The 19,328-nt window shown below is 39.4% G+C and overlaps 4 protein-coding genes across 8 annotated transcripts in view; all 4 read left to right on the top strand.

Annotated features, from left to right (window-relative positions):
- The window catches only part of LOC308080272 (uncharacterized protein), a 117,945-nt gene extending 113,204 nt beyond the window's left edge, over positions 1-4,741 (top strand). The window contains exon 9 of the transcript XR_013932678.1: positions 4,283-4,741. The gene's annotated coding sequence lies outside the window, so the exon portion shown is untranslated. The remainder of the gene's footprint in view (positions 1-4,282) is intronic.
- The window catches only part of LOC308080269 (protein downstream neighbor of son homolog), a 34,763-nt gene extending 30,022 nt beyond the window's left edge, over positions 1-4,741 (top strand). For all 5 annotated transcript variants that reach the window (XM_080422060.1, XM_080422062.1, XM_080422061.1 and 2 more), the window contains 5 exons: positions 1,042-1,206; positions 1,459-1,635; positions 2,438-2,577; positions 2,751-2,857; positions 2,943-4,741. In XM_080422060.1, coding sequence (XP_080278186.1) covers positions 1,042-1,206; positions 1,459-1,635; positions 2,438-2,577; positions 2,751-2,857; positions 2,943-3,075 — 722 coding nt within the window. In that variant the 3' untranslated portion in view covers positions 3,076-4,741. The remainder of the gene's footprint in view (positions 1-1,041; positions 1,207-1,458; positions 1,636-2,437; positions 2,578-2,750; positions 2,858-2,942) is intronic.
- LOC308080255 (NACHT, LRR and PYD domains-containing protein 3-like) overlaps positions 1-19,328 on the top strand; it is a 126,622-nt gene that overhangs the window by 88,516 nt on the left and 18,778 nt on the right. The gene's annotated exons all lie outside the window — the stretch shown is intronic.
- LOC308080260 (NACHT, LRR and PYD domains-containing protein 3-like) overlaps positions 6,135-19,328 on the top strand; it is a 185,136-nt gene continuing 171,942 nt past the window's right edge. The window contains exons 1-2 of the mRNA XM_080422040.1: positions 6,135-6,657; positions 11,232-11,531. Of these exons, the coding sequence (XP_080278166.1) occupies positions 6,585-6,657; positions 11,232-11,531 (373 nt within the window). The 5' untranslated portion in view covers positions 6,135-6,584. The remainder of the gene's footprint in view (positions 6,658-11,231; positions 11,532-19,328) is intronic.

Genomic DNA, 19,328 nt, shown 5'->3' with positions numbered 1-19,328 from the left:
GGGGGTCCCTGCTTCTTTTTTTTAAACCTTACATGCAACTTGATAAGAGGCTAGTTCACCATATATTTCACCATATATTTAGCTGACTGTCTGTTGACTGTTGCTTGCGTCGAGATATTTGAGACTAGCTCAGTAGCTAGAAGTATTACACAGATATTTGAGACTATAGCTCTAGAAGTATTACACAGATATTTGAGACTAGCCAGTAGCTAGAAGTATTACACAGGGTTTGTGACTGGATAGGTTGTGTCCAAGTGATGCTGCAGTGCTGTCAAACATCATAGATTACTTTGACAGCAAGTATTATTTTAGTTTTATGATAATATGTTGGATTCGTGTTAAAGTGTTTTTTCAGACATTTTATCTTTTTGAAAATAAAATAAATAAAGATGGTCCTGTCACACAAGAAATTGGCAGCTCCACTATAGCAACTCTGAAGACCCCCTATAGGTGTCCTGGACCCCCTGTTGAAGACCCCTGGTCTAGATTATAGAGTTTTAAACATTTCAAAAGAAATGTAGGTTACAAAAAAGCATTTTAATGTTTGAGGTTGGTTAATTTTAACTTCAGAGCAGCTGGCAGTGTTTGGGGATGGAATTGTAGTTTTCTAAGTCACTAAATGATATTGTATTCTGATAGGATGCTGTCATTTGCCAGGGTAGATTTTTCAAAGCAAAAAGTTAAGTTGCTCCGTGGGTACAGTGTAGAGAGACCGGAAACACAGAGAGAGTAGGGGAGTGACCTGCAGGAAACGATCCGGACGGCCGGGAATCGAACCAGGGACTCGCTGACAGACATTAGAGCCCATGTGATATGCGCCCTAACTATATACCCATGAGGAGAAAGTCACAATTGCGTATTGGGAAGACACGTTCAACTACATTATTGTATCAGACATATGAATGTTTCTGCAGGAAGATGAAGGGGTTCTGAGTCCATTGCATCAAATCACTTAATTATATAATATTCACTCAGTTATTTTAATGAAATATTGAAACTGATCATATTAAAGTTGAACTCTATTGTATTATTATCCTCCAGTTGTCCAGAGAGAACTCCTCCTCCAGAGAGAACTCACCATCCAGAGAGACCTCAACCTCCAGAGAGAACTCACCATCCAGATGAACATCGTCAGAGCGTGTGCAGTGATTCTCACATTGATGTTTGCTATATTCACAGTGAGAACAGTAGACAGGGCCATGGACTGTGAGTATCAGATGGTCAAAGATCAAATTAATGCACTAACAACAATAAAATGACACTTGTGTCTCACACAAGAACCCTTCCATGCTTCACTATTGATAGTATGTGGTTCACTAGTACTTTATACATGTTGAAACCTATTCACATAAAAACACACCTGATAAGGAGCATTGAGGGTTTTTTTCTACACAGATGCGTGACCTCAGCATGAACAGTAAAAACTAATATCATCTCCTTTTGGTCATTCATTTGCAGGTAATCCAGCCAACTCGGAGTTACTATCCAACCTGACCCTCGAGAGGAACCAGTTCCAGACCAGATATGACAACGTGACCCTCCAAAGGAACCAGCTCCAGACCATACATGACAAACTGAACCTGAAGATACAGCAATTAGAACGTGAATTACAACAGTTTAAAAGAGGGACAGCAGGTGAGAGAGGTTACACATATTTTTTTAAGGAATATGAATTAGTGTATTATTATTATTATTATTATTATTATCCAGTGTGTTTGTTAAATGTAGGGTAAGTGAGTGTTGTTATTAAAGGGTTAAAATGTTATATTCTGATAGTAATCATTGTTATAGAGTGTTTGTTCAGTAACAGGTCTCCTTGTCTCTCCAGCTCTTTAATAAACAGAAAATACATTTTCAGGTGGGTTGCAAATGTTCAGTCAATCAGGAGAGGGTACCCATGTATCTGCTTAAATATAATAGTGTTACAGTTCCAATTTTGACTCATTTCTTTCTTTGTGTCATTCCACTTGTTTATCCTGTATCATGTGTGAGGTCTCTCTCCTAATTGGATAAAATTGGTATCCTGACCTAAACATCCGTTTTCTATTTACCAAAGAGCTGAACAACTGAACTGAACAAACACTCTATAGTACTATCAGAATATAGAGGCATTTCATACTTATTTTAACAGAAAAATATCACTTACCCAACCTTAGGCAATGCATGGTAAATGACTCCTGTTATGTCATGTTGAGACACAAGGGGGCAGTGTTTAACTTTGTGTCATTATTTTGATGAGCAGCAGAAAAAATCTGTGTCAATTAGAGTTTATTAAATACTAGCTAAACTATATCTTCTAAAAGAGGTGCAGAAACAACATTTGTACAATATATAAATAATGTATAGGTGTGCTCCTTGACTCATTATAACTACTCTGTGTTAAATGTATTATCAGTACAGTCAAACTCCATCACTAAAACTCCTGTTTGATGTTCAGTCAAGTGTTCCAGTGGATGGCAGACGTTTGGATGCAGCTGTTACTACAGATCTACCGAAAAGACAACTTGGGAGAAAAGCAGAGAACTATGTCTGAATACAGGAGGACGTCTGGTGGTCATTAACAGTGAAGAAGAACAGGTGTGTGTTGTTGTTCGGATGGAATTATGCCTGATTTATACTTAGTTGTGATATCTACAAGCCGTAGATCGTAGAATTTTTAGGCTTACGGTTCAAAATGAGAGAGAGAGAGAGAACGTCAAGACATATATTAAACTAAATTAGTTATTGTTCAATTATTGACAAATCTTCAGGAATTCATCAGAGAATTGAACCATGGGGGTGAAGAATCTTGGATTGGACTGCAAAAGACCAAGGATGACAAATGGACATGGGTGAATGGAGCCCCACTGCTAACAGGGTGAGAAATGTTGATGTTTTTAATTGCAATTCTATTAAATCACAGTATGTGAGTGACTGAGTTGATGATGTTGTTTCCTCTGCAGGAACTGGGCCAGTGGACAGCCTGTTGACTACGTTGCCTGGAACTGTGCAGTATACCAGCACAGCGAAGGAAAATGGGCCAATAAGTTTTGTTCAGATACATTACATACAACCAAGTGGATCTGTGAAAAGTGATGCACCTCTTAACTTCATTGATTAAACTGCAGCTTACTGTTGCATTGTGTGTTGTGAAGTTAAATAGTTGTAATTACTAGTGCAAATTAGACAAACTCAAAACTTTTTATTGTACAGCAATACAATCTGTTGTACCCCTTATTACATTAATACAAACTACCAACTAGTACTTACTGTAGCCTGATTATTAGTATTTGCTTCATGGAAGCTGTTGATTTTTATACCATTAATTTGGAACTGAGGAAAACATATAGTATATGTCAGAATGCTGTTCATTGATTACACCTCAACACCATTGTGTCCTCTGAGCTCAGAGACCCAAGATTCAACACCACCCTGTGCAACTGAATCCTGGACTTTTTAACAGACAAACCCCATCTCAATCTATGACTGTGTAGATGCCATTTAATAACATTTTACATTATTTTATTCTATTTTGCAAAGCTATTTTGTACTGCTTTTTCTATTCTTCTTTTGGCTTTTTTTTTATTATCTTATTATCTCTGCCAGGGTCACCACCTCTACTAGACATCCTAACTTTCTCCACCATGAAAAAGCAATAAGGAAGATATGTCATGCTTGTATTATTAAAATATAGTAATAGTGTAGCGGGGTAATGACGGCCATATCTGCATTTTGTGCTCTTATGTACGCTAATTATTTGCTGACATAATTAAGCCATTAGGGCAACACAACATGTAAACAACGAGCAGAAGAGCAGGTGCTGCTCTTGGTGGGAAGGACTGGAATGCGTAGTCTTGGAGGTGTAGTCTTTGGCACAGTTACCACAGTGATAATTCACATTAATGTAGGTAAAGGGCTGAGGCCTGTCTGAATGGTTTATGCATGTTCAATTCTTATTTGCAAAATATGCATTTAAAAAAATATATATATATCTCAACTTGCAAAAGGGGGGGGGGGTAAACAAAAGATAATTATGGGTCTGGTTGTTTCAGTGCGTTTTAAAATCAATCACGTGTGAGCTTGGGGGAGAAGTCATACATGACATGTGTGCATCTGGACTACTCTCCTACCGCATGGCAACAAGACACCATGTGCATTGACCTTCAGTCAAGTTTTTGAGAATCATCTGACTTATCATTTGCAGATTTACTTGTGCACACTTGCAGTAGACCTTGCAGTTAGTAGTCTCAGTTTTTTTGGGGGACGGATGCATAAAAAGAAAAAAACACAATAGACTAATCAGGTAATAAGAGCAAATACAATAAGTGTCTTTTGAGAAGTGATTTAAAAGACAGCACTGAACTTTCTAGCCTGATCTTCTAGAGGTTGGGGCCCTGATGGCAAAGGTGTGATTGCCTTTGACAGGAGAAGTCAGTTTAGAAGGTGGCATCATGCTTTATAGGGGATATGTCAGGTTGCATCAGGATAGATTCAACATGTGTATAATCAGATGAAGATTTATTTTACATGCCTTTGTTTATCAAGATGGAGGTATACTGTACTTACCAAGGTAGTTGGATCATTTGTATATTTCCTCAGCTTTTGTAGTGCAATGTTCTTTAATATACTGTATATGCATGTGATGTGCATTATTATTGTATGTGCTATGGCTACTTATATGTAATTTATACTTTTCCTTACCTACTGATATGATTGTACTCTTGATTTTTTTTTTATATTGATAATATATTGTCCTAGTGTTTATTGGGGAGTGTACATTTTTGGTGATGGGTGTGATCTCTGATTATGTATTCAGCAAATGGACAGTTTGCCTGACACCTCATGGCCTGTGAGAGGTAGCCTGGCATTGCCAGACTGATCACGTGTTATCACTCAAACTTTCTCTACGGCAGTGGTTCTCAACCTGTGGGTCGGGACCCCCAGGGGGGTCCCCACATGATTTTGGGGGGGTCCCCAGATGATAGTGAAGTGAAAATGTAAGGACTTTTAAGGCCTTTTTAATACCTAAAAAGAAATGACCATTTGCTGCATCAAAAGTAATCAAAAAACTATAAAACAGCCAAATTGTCAAATAACAAATATTGTGAAAATAGCAGATCTACAAGCTCACAGCGCCTTGCAACGCGAGGCGTTAGTGAGCTTGTAGATCGGCTATTTTCACAATATTTATCTGTGGAACGGAGTCAAACGAAATGGGGGGTCCCCAGTTCAAATATGATTATTTTGGGCCTGGGGGTCACGGCCTGAAAAGGTTGAGAACCACTGCTCTACGGTGATCCCACGTGACGTGACGACCAGTCTGACTGACACTGTCATGGCTATGCAAGAGGTGTAACATAGAAGTTTGTTTGGCAAAGTCATTGTGCTCCAGAATTCAATCCTGAATCCTAAACATTTTCGGGATCCTAAAAATGTTTTGCTTCATATGAAGTGTTACATTTGGTTCAACATCAAATATATAGATTTAAAATGCAGAAAATGCATGAAAACGTGAAAAATGACACCTGCAGAGTGGATGTTAATGTTTTTTTTTTCAGCATCTCAATGCTGATTCTGAAATTCTGTTATTCGATTTGGAACCTCTTGATTGCCAAATATGATCCAGACCAACTTGACTTTTAAAAACATATTCTCCAAATGTTGAACAACTGCGCCCCCTGGTTTCTCGGCCACGTCACGTGTATACAACTAACTTTGGTATGGTCACATTAACATAGGAATAAGCCTAGAGATGCATATCAGTTGTCCATTGTGTGACTTAAGTGTAGGTGTTAAGTGACGTGCGCGTCACGTCATTGAAATAGAGTGCAAGAACATACCAAATGAGCATTGCATGCGGTATGGTTATGTTATGATTTTTGTCAAACTGTTCTAGGTCTGTTTTGTGTTGCATGTCACGTCACCCTTTCTCAAAGAACACCCAAACTGTTCTGGGGTCTGTTCTTTAGTGAGCACTTATTATGTCATTGTTGCTGTCAGAGGAGCAGATGGGTTGTCTCTGTAACTTCGCGTCACCAGGCTTTCCTCAGTACCTGTGGAAAGCCTGGTTTCTATTTTAAATTAAGCAGTGTGATCCGGTCTACAGCCCGCCTACTGTATCCGGTAATTTGCACACACACACACACACACACATACAAACACATATCGTTTCCGTATCCGCTCTAGACCCAGAGCGGCTCAGCAACCTGCAAAGTGAACTGAACTGATCCCAGATTCCCAGACCAGGTGAGGGGAGGTGCTTCTGCTCTGCTCACCGAAGCAATAAGGTCACATAAGGACACGTTACTTCTTCTCACTTTTTAAATGAACATCGTGTTTGTTTTAGTGAGTTTTAACAACACGGTTGTTATCCTCCCAGATGATTCGTGATTTATCACATACGTTTCCACTGTTCCAAACAACAGGGTTATTGTAGTAGGGCTACGCTGTGGTTCATATTTTTTTTTAAAGGAAGAGGCGAGGCGAGGTCTATCAAGATTAGATTAGAGACACGGAATAGAACACATCTCCACTCAGCGCCATTAACGGGTGTGTGTGGATGTGTTGTATTGATATGTGTTGATGATTAGTTATTGATCGTCAACATGAAGGCTCATCTCCTCAGAGCTCCATGGTTCGTCTGTCTGGTGGCAGCAGCTGGACTCATCCTGACATCAGGTAGGAGAAGACACTTTAAAACATTTACTGTATGGACACATCCTGGTCCAGAGCGTCAGTGAGTGAACTCACTAACTAGGGCTATGACACACCCTACTACTAGCCTACTCATGTCCGTCTTAACCTGGTTGGAAACCCATTAACCCAACCAAACTTTACATTGAATATTATTTATATATTAATATATATATAATATATATTGTGTTGATTTAACTGAGACTGTACACATTATTTAACCACACTGGCCCATTACATCTGTGGTGGATAGACATGCCGTCTGGTCCTCAGTAAGTAGAAGTAGGCTGTTTAAAGGCGGCTTTCCATATACATGGACTTACCTAGCCCCACCCCACACCGCCCACCACAGCGACGGTTTCCACTACAATGAAGTGGGTAGAGTGGTGTGTAAGTGGTACTAAACTGGTGCCTAAAAAGTACCCAGTCTTGGGTAGGTCTGAGCTGGGCTAAGCGGGGCTAAAGCTGTGCTGCTACTGATTGGTCGGCTCACAGCTGTGTCTGTCCACTCAGGTCTCTGTAGAATGTAAACACTACGGTAGCAGTGTTGCCATGTCCACTTATTATAAGCGACAGTGGGCTTATTTTTCTGTAAAGTTGCTTGTAAATATTGGTAGTACTTTTACTCCACTACAATTATCTGAAAACATATTAGTTACTAGTTACTAGTTACTTTTCAGATATAAATGATCACATTATAAAACATACATTAACCACTTAAGCCCTATTTTATACCTAGGCTATTTGAAAATAGCCGATCTACAAGCTCACAACGCATCGCATCATTGTAGATCTGCTATTTTCAAACATTTTAGTACTTACTTTTGGTACCTTAATTACATTTTGATACCAATAGTTTTTGTACTTTTACTCAAGTAATTCCAGACTTTCTCTTGTAGAGTGCTTCTACATTGCAGTATTGATACTTTTACTTAAGTAAAACATTTGAGTACTTTTTCCACCACAGCTTGTTTCTAAAATGTAGTTGATTATTTGGGGCTTGTTTCCATATGTTGTTGAAACCAGTGGTTCTTAAACATTTTCATGTCAAGGACCCCCAAATTAATATGTATTTGTCAACATTATATATGTATATATATTTTTTTAATAGCAGATGCACACAATCACAATGCGTCGCATCGCTACGCGTTGTGAGTTTGTAGATCTGCTATTTTCAAATAGCCGTAGATAGTCGCTTCTTTTGGGATTGTTTTCATAGACCTGATTGCTTATTTTTTTCTGCTAAACCTGGCAACAATGAATGTGCGACGATACACGCTAATAATGTTTTTTATATAAGTAATGGCAACGTGTTTAGACACCACACAGGTCTTCCCAACAATAGCGAAGATTAAAGTCAGGGTGAACATGGCCAAATAATAACTTAAGAGCCAAACTAGCTCTGAGGAAGCACGCTAGCATTTAGGCTAACCCTGTAGCCTGAGGCTAAGTTGGTGTGTTAAAGAAAGGGGCGTTGATTTCCTTCGGGAGGGGAGGGGAGGGTGGGGATTTTGCGAGTGGGGACTTTTGTGCAATGGAAACGCAAGACATTTTGAAGCGGTGCGGTGCGGTTCTGGACTGTACTGGACAGTGTTGTGCTTAAGCTGTGATGGAAAAGGGGCCTTAGTGTCTCCACTGGGCTTTTTCTCGGCTGAAAACGCCTGGCAGCGCTTCAGGAGACCGAGATGAAAATGTTTTAGCTCTGAGCTGCAGGCAGAGGAAAGCAAGGTAAATGCCCAGCCAGTGGTGGAAAAATTACTCAAATGTTTTACTTAAGTAAAAGTATCAATTTCACGTATATTGAAGTATTAAAAAGTTAATTTAGTACAAAAGTATTGGCATCAAAATGTACTTAATGTACCTAAAGTAAAAGTACTGTTGTGCAGAATGTCCCATTTCAAGTTTTCAAATGTATAAAAATCTATTGAAAATCTACAAGCTCACAATGTGTCTCTGTGAGTTTGTAGATCGTCTATTTTCAAATGGCCGAAATTTATGTAGGGCTGAAGTGGTTACTGTATGTTTGTAATAATAATCAAAATCTTCAAAGTAACTTACTGAAATGTTCAAATAATTGTAGTGGAGTAAAAGTACAACATTTGCCTCTGAGATGTAGTGGAAGTAAAAGTATTGGAAACTGGAAAGTGGAAATACTCAAGTAAAGTACACTACAAATACCTCAGAATTGTACTTAAGTACAGTAATTGATTAGTTACTTTCCACCACTGTGCCCAGCGGCCAGCGCAATGCCAAGATGCTGGAGTTTCCAAAAACGCGCGCTCCCCTTAAACAATTCAAAACATGCGCTGAGCTCAGGAAACAAGACAGAGATTTCAATCTCTGTATATATAGACCAATTATTTGTTTACCAACATTGAGACTGACTGGATGCACAGGTGATTGTTTCATCAATTCCCAACATAGGCCTATATTGTTTCGGGGTGCGCTGGTTTCAGTTCATTCAACCCCCTCTTGTGTGTTGGCTAGTGAGGCGCGTCAGAGACGTGACAGAATGAATTTCATTTGGTGCCGCTCTGCCTATTTTGATAGGCCGTGCCCTGCGCTTGTTTATTTGTGAAAGATAGACATAACTAATTAATGGCATGAGTAAATATTATGATTATACAGCTAGGCCTACTACACCTTTTTTGTGCTCATAGGCTAATAATAAAATGCTGCTGCGTTATTATTAGCCCTATTATAGAATAGCTGTGATATTACGATACATTTCATGTATTCCAAATATAACAGCCGTGTTGCCATGTCTGCTTATTATAAGCAACTTTGGGCTTGTTCTTCTGTGTTGCGGATTGTGGGTTTGCTTCTCAAACTTTTTCATGTCAAGGACCCCAAAATGTGTATGCATTTGACCCCCACCTGAAAATATTTTGTGCTAGGGACCCCCCCCCCCCCCCCCCCCCTTCTCTCTTTTTTTTTTTCAAGATTGATTTTAAAATAGCAGATCTACAAGCTCACAACGTGTCGCATCACGTTGCGTTGTGAGCTTGTAGATCGGCTATTTTCAAATAGCCGATGTACAGTATAGGTTTAAAGTGCCCATGTGGCCTGTAGTCGCTTCTTTTGGGCTATGACCTGGTTGCTTATTGTTCTAGCAGAATCTGGCAACACCGATGCCCGCCCTGGCAGCAGACTGATGTTGGTGGCGTTTATAGGTGTCGCACTGCGTGTGTGTAGGCTACTCACTCAATAATTAATTCCTGCAACTGGAGTTAGATATCGTCCTCTAGTTTCATATCCATTTGAAAGTTCTGGCAGAAAACATAAAAAATATCTTCACTTTTCCACGAGCTCAGAAAGTATTCCCAGACAGTGCCCAGTCTGTTTCGGTGCTTATGCAGAAATACCTAGTGCCCACTGTGTTTTGGTGCCCAGTATTCCTGGGGCCCAGTTGGTTTTGGTGCCCTGAAATACCAGGTGCCCACTGTTTTTTAATTGATTCATTGATTGAATACATAGTATATAACTTTGCCCACGTGTTTACATAACAAAACAATATATACATTTTGTACCCATCATGTCCCTCTATACCAGCAGTTATCAGCCACTGCAGTAGTGTGGTGGTGTTTACCTGCAGTGACAGTCTGCAGAAACACATTGTCCTCTCACGGTGTTTTGGTGTTTTCACTGTTTGTTTTGGTAGACCCAAAACGTTCCTGTCTACCAAAACAAACAGTGAAAACACCAAAATACAGTGAGAGGACAATGTGTTTCTGCAGGTAAACACCACCACACTACTGCAGTGGCTGATAACTGCTGTTATAGAGAGAAATGATTAGTAAAACATAAATAAATATGGTTTTGTTATATAAACACAGGGCTAAGTTACATACTATGCCTTTAATTAATTGGGACTAAAAGGATAACACAAAACGGTCCTGGGGACGTTCTATTGTGGTCCTGTTTTGGGGCCCAGTGATCCCGGGGCCCAGTCAGCTTTGGTGCCCAGAAATACCTGGTGCCCACTGTTCCGAGGTCGCCGGATTTATGAGGTTATCAGAAGGTTTAAGTGCCCACTGGACCTGTATTCAACACCACCGGCATGTAGCGATGCAGGAAGGTGGAGGAGGAACGCAAATTGACACCTCCGGCTTTTGACAGAGCTTCCGAAAGTGCATGTCATTTTGCCTGAGCCCAGACCATAGACTCTGCCCACTACACTAAGTTAACTGCTTAGTCTGATATCAAGATATCTAATGTTCAGATTGTTCACTGAAATAATACTATGCAGCTGTGTTAAAATGTAGGATTCACTGAAAATTATGTTTCCATTGACAAAGCTCTTTTCCAGGCACAGGTTTTAAAGTGACACCTTTAATTGCATCATGCTACATTTGTACCGGACACAACACTTTATACATTTGTACCCCAGTCTTCTTAGAATGGCTTGTTTGCATCTGTATAATTTCACGTTGGATCCATAGGAGACAGTGTTAGTCTAGTATAGCTACTTATTTGTTTGCTAAACCATTCTTTCTACTAAATGTTATTACAGGCTGCTATAACTATTCAACTTGACTGAAATATTTTTCTCTACACAGACCAACAAGATGTGACATACAGACCATTGGAAGAAATCCTTGCATTGTATCCAGATACCAACTCTGTTCCTAAAACCATCACTGGCATCCTGTGGAAACATGGCCCCAATAAGGTAGCAGAATGGGATCAGGTCTTAGGTCCTGATGTGGATTACTATGGGACATATAGAGACCGCACTGACTTGAATAAAGAAACTGTAAAGTTGATCATCAACAATATGACCATAGAAGACAGTGGAATATACTCTGTGGAGGTAAACGGTCGACTGCTGAACAAGACTTACAAGGTTCAAGTCATCAGTAAGTATGAATGTTTGTGAAGGATAAATGTTATGGTGTTGTACTTCTATTATAGTTAGAGAATATGTTCATTTGAATGGTTAGAGTTAAGGGAAGAATAGGTATTGTAAGCAAAATGAATAACATTCACCACCAACTGTTTTCTGCTGCTGGGCGTGTCACTCAATGAAAGCTGTGTTTAAATGTTTACTCCTGTATATACCCCAATATATGAAAAGAACATTTAACTTTAATTATACAATGAATAAAATGTCACTCAATGAAAGCTGTGTTTAAATGTTTACTCCCCTATAAGTACCAATAATGATCTCCAACATCTTTCACCATGCTTTATTTAGTTGTATATAGATTGTTTCTCGAGCCCGTCTGATGCCAGAGTTTTGGGTACGATGCAGATTCAGATTTTGGAGAGTCCTAGACCACACATTATCAATGTTTTGACCGATATTTAGCCAACAAATACACCATTTTCTTATCAATTTGTAAAAACGTAATTAAAGTTTCTATTTGAGAACTTTTAAAAGCAAACATACAAATAAAAATAAACACAAACCTTTTGATAAATAAATATATAAATGTATTTAAGTATTAAACTTCAATATATGAAAAGAACATTTAACTTTAATTATACAATGGATAAAATACGCAAACTTTACTTTATTTAGTTTATCTAGTTCCAAAAAAATAGAAATAACCGATCTACAACCTCATAACATGCTGCATCCAACAGGGCACTCGGGTGGCGCAGTGGTTAAGGTTCCTGCCCGCCACCACAGAGGTTGTGGTTTTGAATTCACCCTGGTGGTGCATCTGCCTTTTTCGAGCCTCTATACAAACACAATTGGCCCGTGTTTCAGGGGAGGGAAGCCTGGCGGTGAGGGTGATATTTGTCACTGCAGGTATTCCTACGGGATGGGGGGGGCGGCACCTGTCAGCAGGGAGTGTTGGGCAGGAGGAGTAGGACAAAGGGTGGGGGCTCCTCTCTGGCAGGTGAGTCAGTAGGATACAACAGCAGTGACAACACACAAATGTGTGTGTGGGGAGGAGGTGGCATAACGACTACATTGTGGAGAAAAAGGGGTAAAAAGCACCAAAAAAGAAACGCACCAACATTATGTTATTACCTTCAGCTGACATTTATCCCTCTGTATATAATATCCATGATAAGTTTTCTCAAGTGGAATGGTTGCTACGTAGTTGCTACCCTGTCACATTCAACAATGTGATTGGCTGCTGCCCAGTGAAATTAGCTTCTCATTTGCATGATGTTGACTGCTCTGCTGTCAATCCCACATCCTTTTACATTAGAAATGGCCGCCTTTCGTCTGATCTAATTTTTCATTACATTTTTATGCTTCAGATGCAAATAGTTTTTTGTTGATAATGCTTCCATAGAAAATTAATGTGAAGCATAAACAATGCAATTATAATAATACTAATAATAACCTTGCTCCCCCTACGTGTATCTGTACCATAACCATTACCTGAGGAAGATCACACAGCCAACATGTGTTTTCCTCATCAAAAATGACTGCAGAGTGGAGACCATTTGACCAGTAATTCTGAGCTGTGTTCATTCTTTTTCCCCAACAGAGAGAGTCCCAAAACCAGGGGTGGCTATCAAGAAACCGTGTACATCTAACTCTACAAGCTGCAGACTGGACTGTGTTGGAGATGGAGACATCAGAGATTCAGGTCCGGTCACCTATCGCTGGAAGAAAGATGAAGGGGAATGGATGGTGTCTGACTCTGGACAGAACTCTAATCAGTTGATTATCTACAACAATAAGGAAGGGAAGAAGGTTGAAAAACTATTTTGTGAAATGAAAAACATGTTCAGTGTGGAGCAGAGTGGTCCCCGTGACAACCTGCTTTACAAAGGTATGTAGGTTACTCCACGATGTGTAGAACTTTATCCAACTCTGCCATTTTGACAAATCATGAAACTGGTCATGTGTGTCTGTGTGAAGCACATTGAAGAAAACACTTTGATGAAACATGTCTCCTGTGCCCTCTCAACAATTCAGTTGCTGAATTCAATTAAACAAAGTAACTATATTTAATTAATTGACCCAACTTTAACTTCACATTGTTGGAACAGAATGTGGCATGTCATTTAACTGTAACTCATGAGGCTGAATTCAGAATATCAGCTCTGGGCCTCATTCACTTGTATCATTTATACAGCGAAGGAGACAGGATTAATTGGGTGTATTGTGTTTGGGGTCTTTACAGTCTCATATGTTTCTTATGTTAATTCAGGCTAAGAGGCCAGTGACGGCTCGTCCATTATGTGTGATATGGGGCGACGGACCCCCAAATAATGGGAGAAAGAAAGAGAAAATGTTTATTCTACCAACCCTAAAAGCTGTGACTGGCCATTGTAAGGTGTTACACCAAAGGTGGTGTCTTCAAACAACTACTGAATGTCACAATCCAATCAGGGTCAAGAGTCCTGTGTAGCCGTAGGCCTGTCCCTTTGGGGGGCACCTGGGTGCAAAACCTGATTTGCACCCAGGTTTTCTTATTGACTTCAATGTTAATGTCACCCCCCCCCTTCCCAGCCATTTCAATGCATTCTCAATGTGCTCCTGTGCTGACAAACCTGTTTTATGGCTTTTTTCACTGATAACTACCCCCACCCCCACCCTGGAGCTCTATTCTGATAGTAATCATTGCTATAGAGTATCCGTAACAGGGGTCTCTCCAGCTCTCTGCTTTTCAACAGAAAATAGCTACATTTTCAGGTTGGCATACCAATTGTATCCATTCAGAGACTAAACACATACTGTATTTGTAGTCTGCACGTAGGTAAATTACATTAGAAAATGCAATATGACAATGTCAAGTTAACTAGCTGACCACCACTGCAAGAGGCTATATGCCTATTTGTCCGCTAGAGGGCAGACACGTTCTGTGTAGACTGTATCCAGTGTGTACTGTACTGTAACTTACCACACACTGTATTTTATGTTGGCAAGCTAGAAGACTCATCTAAGTCTTGTTGAAAATTACAGACAAGTACTCTTTTATGGTGGTTTTGAAAGAGAATAATGAGTCGCACCTTTTTAATGGCTGGTGGTAGGGCGTTCCACATTTTGTTGGCAGAGTAGTAGAATCCCCATGTTTGTGCCGAATTTGGGGGGAACAAGATCAGTGGAGCTCCCTCTAATGTTGATTTCACCCAACATAAAAAACTTTTTTTAGCGTTTACCACGCTGAAGAAGTTCAACTTCGTCTCTCGACAAAAATAATAGATCTGCAAGCTTGCAACGTGTTGCATCGCACGGCCTTGACAACTTGTACATCTGTTCTATCTGGGAGCGAGTCCCTCGATCGCACGATGGATCAGCTGAACGTTAAAAAAGTAATGCTCTCATGTGTAAGGAGAAGAAGTTCACAAAGTTTAACCCCACGATCAAATAATAGGCTAATAAAACGTGGAAAAGATATAGCTCACCTTTGCTGAGGTAAAAATATGATGTTGGAATCCAGGGAATACCTATAGATCATGGAACACAGCTTTATTGATGACTTTTGGATTAACATATCCTATTCACTGTCCTACGTCGGAATGGGGAATGGATCTGGATGGTAAGACTTATTAGTCTGTGATCAATATTATAAATGAATAGCGCGACCTTGGAGGAGCGCCTGCCTCCTGCAACATAAGACACGATAGTCTATTTTAATCGAAATTGTGGCCACGTCAAACACACAGAGAGACCTAACAATTCAGCTCTAAATGCATCAACTGAAGAACCTAAAAATGTGTTTGAAGTTGCATCATGCAATATGCATCCAAGCAATAGATAATTTAGCATTTTTTTCCTTTTCTTTTCTATCTGATGACAAATGTTGGGCACATCAATACTTTATTTGAGGTTTGGCACTGTTGTAATTCATTTTGCACGAAGAATAAGGCATTTTAAGATAGCAAAACAGACAGCATGGTTTGAGTCATAATATGCCTCAAACCATGCTGTTTGTTATTAAAATACCTTATTCTTCGTACATTCAAACTCATGTCTGCTCATATTATGAGCAGACATGAGTTTGAATGTACGTCCGCCACAATCCAGACCTTTTTTTTTTTGATGAATCAGACTGTTTGTCGCAAGGTGCGGATATGCTCATAAGTACAAAATCTGTGCGTACCCAAAAAGCTTAGTGAATTTGAGGCCCAATGTGTTTGATATCTCCGTTGATGCTGCATGGTTGAAGTAGTAACACATTATTTAAAGAAGAATACATCTGCATTTAGTTGACAACATAATTTGTTTAAATAATGGGGGAGATATCATTATTTTAAACACACTCAGCCAGGTACCATAACATAGAGTAGTTTCAGACTTGCAGCTGATTGGCCTACATTGATCTGGAAGGTCTAACTCTGTCAACTGATCAGAGCGAGTGAGTCTGGCTAATAAGCTAGTACATTAGCCACAAGAATTGACACCAGAACACGTTGACATGTTAATCTTCATCAACAACAATATGTAGACAAACCTACAAGCAGCCAGTAGCCTGGTTCGTAAATTATTATTATGCCTTCAACCTTTTAATTGAAAGCAAATGAAACCCATTAATATAATTGTTTATTTTGTCTCCCAAGAACCTGTGAAACAGACACCTGTGGGAGGGATTGTTGGAGGCAGTATTGTTGCTTTCATCATTGCAGTGGGTTTGATGCTGGGTGTGAAATATCGTGGTAAGTTTCTCTACTGATTTTAAGTTACACATAACATACAACTTACTTGAAAAGTTACTGTTCAACAGCTACAAGCAATGTCAAATATTTTAATCTTTAGAAGTGTGTGTGTGTGTGTGTGTGTGTGTGTGTGTGTGTGTGTGTGTGTGTGTGTGTGTGTGTGTGTGTGTGTGTGTGTGTGTGTGTGTGTGTGTGTGTGTGTGTGTGTGTGTGTGTGTGTGTGTGTGTGTGTGTGTGTGTGTGTGTGTGTGTGTGGGGCCTACTACTGTAAACTAAATATTTCATTAAGTGTTAATTTATTAATTGTTATGTGTCCAAACAAGCCAACAGCTGAAACCGCATATCACTGTTATGTAATATGTTATCACTGTGTTTAACATATTGTTTGAATTTCATCTCAGATCGTATAAAAGAGAAGTTGCCAGAGTCTGTGAGGCGTATGCTGCCTCCACGTTGGTTTGAGCCTGTGGCTGTGGATGATCCTGAAGGTGAGTCCATTTAAGAACTTTATTTGAGCAGTTTGTGGTCTGGAGCTGAACCTCCAACTCATTTATAATAATAAATATAAAATCTTATTGTCATAATGAAAAAAATAAAGCATCTATAAGATGAACATAATAACCATAACACATGATATGTGTGTGTTCATAATAAACCTCCAATCATCAATTCTCCCTGCTGACTGTGATGACTGTCAGAGTTGCTATAAAGTAAGAATAGGCTATTTGGTGTTGTTAGTAATCACATTTAGGGATACATGTGGACACTTTTATTCCACTCTGATTTAAATCATTCCTAATAAAGGTTTTGGCTCAACTGTTTATATGGGATGTGATCTAATCTGGTCTGGTGTTGTTTACATATTATATTATTATATTTTAATCAGAACAGCTGTAGCACATGTCACACAGCCTGTGTGTGACATGCACAAATGATGAGTACATTGCATTTGTTGTTTTTTTGCACATGTTTGAATAACTTCCCTAAAGATGGATATCAATGGTCTGTTCAGTGTAGTATATGCTGTTTGTTTTGCTCTAATCAAGCAGCAGCATGATAACAACACATGCTTAATTCTACTGGGATCAATGAAGAGGAGAAGTGGAGCACAAGAACGACTTTGTAATGATTTGTACTGAGGTTACAACAATGCATAACTTACTTCCCTGCAGTGTTATGAAGCCATAATAATGCAATATAAATGCACATACAATGCATTATACACCTGACCTTAATTACCCAATTTTCCTTTTGATTGGTTTGTGAAAAGGTTTAAACCACCACTCTGCAACAGATTAAAATCTCAGTTTTGGTCTGTTTATTCTGATTGGGGTTTATGGAGAATCTGCATTCTGTTTGGGCTTTTAAACTCGCAAACTCCCAAACTCGAAATGTATTTTCTTTTTACTAAAGAGGTAGATAGATGGGGAGATTCCTGATATTGAGCAAACACTCAGAATAAAGAGTTTCAATGTTTTAAGAAAAAACATTGTTAAAACTATCATAAGGTATTAATAAACAATAGACAGGTTCTAACGGAAGAGAAACAGACATACAGTACCATAAGTAGTAAATCTTTATTTCGGTCCATTTAAAAGAGCAAATATACATACATTTGAGTCCAATAATGCTAGTGGATATGTACCATATATACCGATCAATGTTGTTTACTTGCCATGATGCCGTCTTAACACCTGACACATGCACGCACACACAATATAGTGTGTGCGCTTTGGCGTGCCAGTGTCAATTTTGACAGCTAATTTTATTTAGTTCTAGTCATAGTCTTTTGACAGAAATTCAATTTAGTTTTAGTCATATTTTAGTCCTCTGAAGTGTTTTAGTTTTAGTCGACTAAATAGCATAAGATTTTACTTGCCATGATGCCGTCTTAACACTGATTTATACTTACAGTAGCTGCATGTTGAAAAAAACTAATCTACAAGCTTACAACGCGCCGCAGCGTGTTGTAAGTTTGTAGATCAGCTATTTTCGGAGTATGACACCGGCGCGCAACCAGTAATGAAATTAGTAGAGGCCCTAGGAGGGGTCCACGCGCACCCTCTTATTTTTTTTTCTAGTTTTGATTTTTGCCATCCATAGGACCTCTAATATAGGGATCCCAAGAAAAAAAGTGGTCCAAAGTCTGTTTTCTTTCAATGTTTTATTACCCCTATGAGACCTGCGGGATGGCTGGCTGAAACGCCAGCGAGACTGTCTTTCGGAGACTGTGGCACGCTCAAATTTAGACGTAGCCCAAAGATAGAGATACCATTTGATTCTAGACAACCTCAGGTTTCCAATGGGACCAACCTTGTCATGCTACCTTGTCGGTAAGGGGGCTAAATACCTAATGATTCAAAGTTAGACAACATTTTGTCGAGGGAAAAACGTCCATCACTATTTTCCAAATGGTCCCCTGAGCTGTCACCTCGATATAAGTGAATTGAAATGGGTTACATGGATACCTACAAGCCTCCCCTGTACATAATTGCCACATTTATGCCAATCTCATGCAGTTGCAGGCAAGAACCATGCAGTTTTTTGCATGCAGTACAAATATGTAATTTCCGCCTATTGTAAAAAGGAGACCACTTTACTGTAGCTATAGCTGCATGAGATCACTGTACTGTATCTATAGCTGTATGAGACCACTGTACTGTATCTATAGCTGTATGAGACCACTGTACTGTATCTATAGCTGTATGAGACCACTGTACTGCATCTAGAGACCACTATACTGCACATATAGCTGCATGAGACCACTGTACTGCATCTATAGCTGCATGAGACCACTGTCTGCATCTATATCCCACTATACTGAATCTAAACCGCTGTACTGCATATATAGATTACTGTACTCCATCTATAGACCACATACATTGACCACTGTACTGTATCTATAGACCACTATACTGCATCTCAACTCAACACAACTCAATGTATTTATAAAGCACATTTAACATGACCAGGTCACCCAAAGTGCTGTAAAAAAAAGAGTACAGGTTAAAACAAAACCAGGACACAAAACCAGTGGGGGGGGTCCACAGATGCTCTACAGATGTGTCTATAGATGCACTAGAGTG

This window comes from Gymnoscopelus braueri, assembly GCF_963280865.1.
Source record: "Gymnoscopelus braueri genome assembly, chromosome: 24".
Lineage (NCBI taxonomy): Eukaryota > Metazoa > Chordata > Actinopteri > Myctophiformes > Myctophidae > Gymnoscopelus > Gymnoscopelus braueri.
This window is presented reverse-complemented; position numbering and strand designations above follow the sequence as displayed.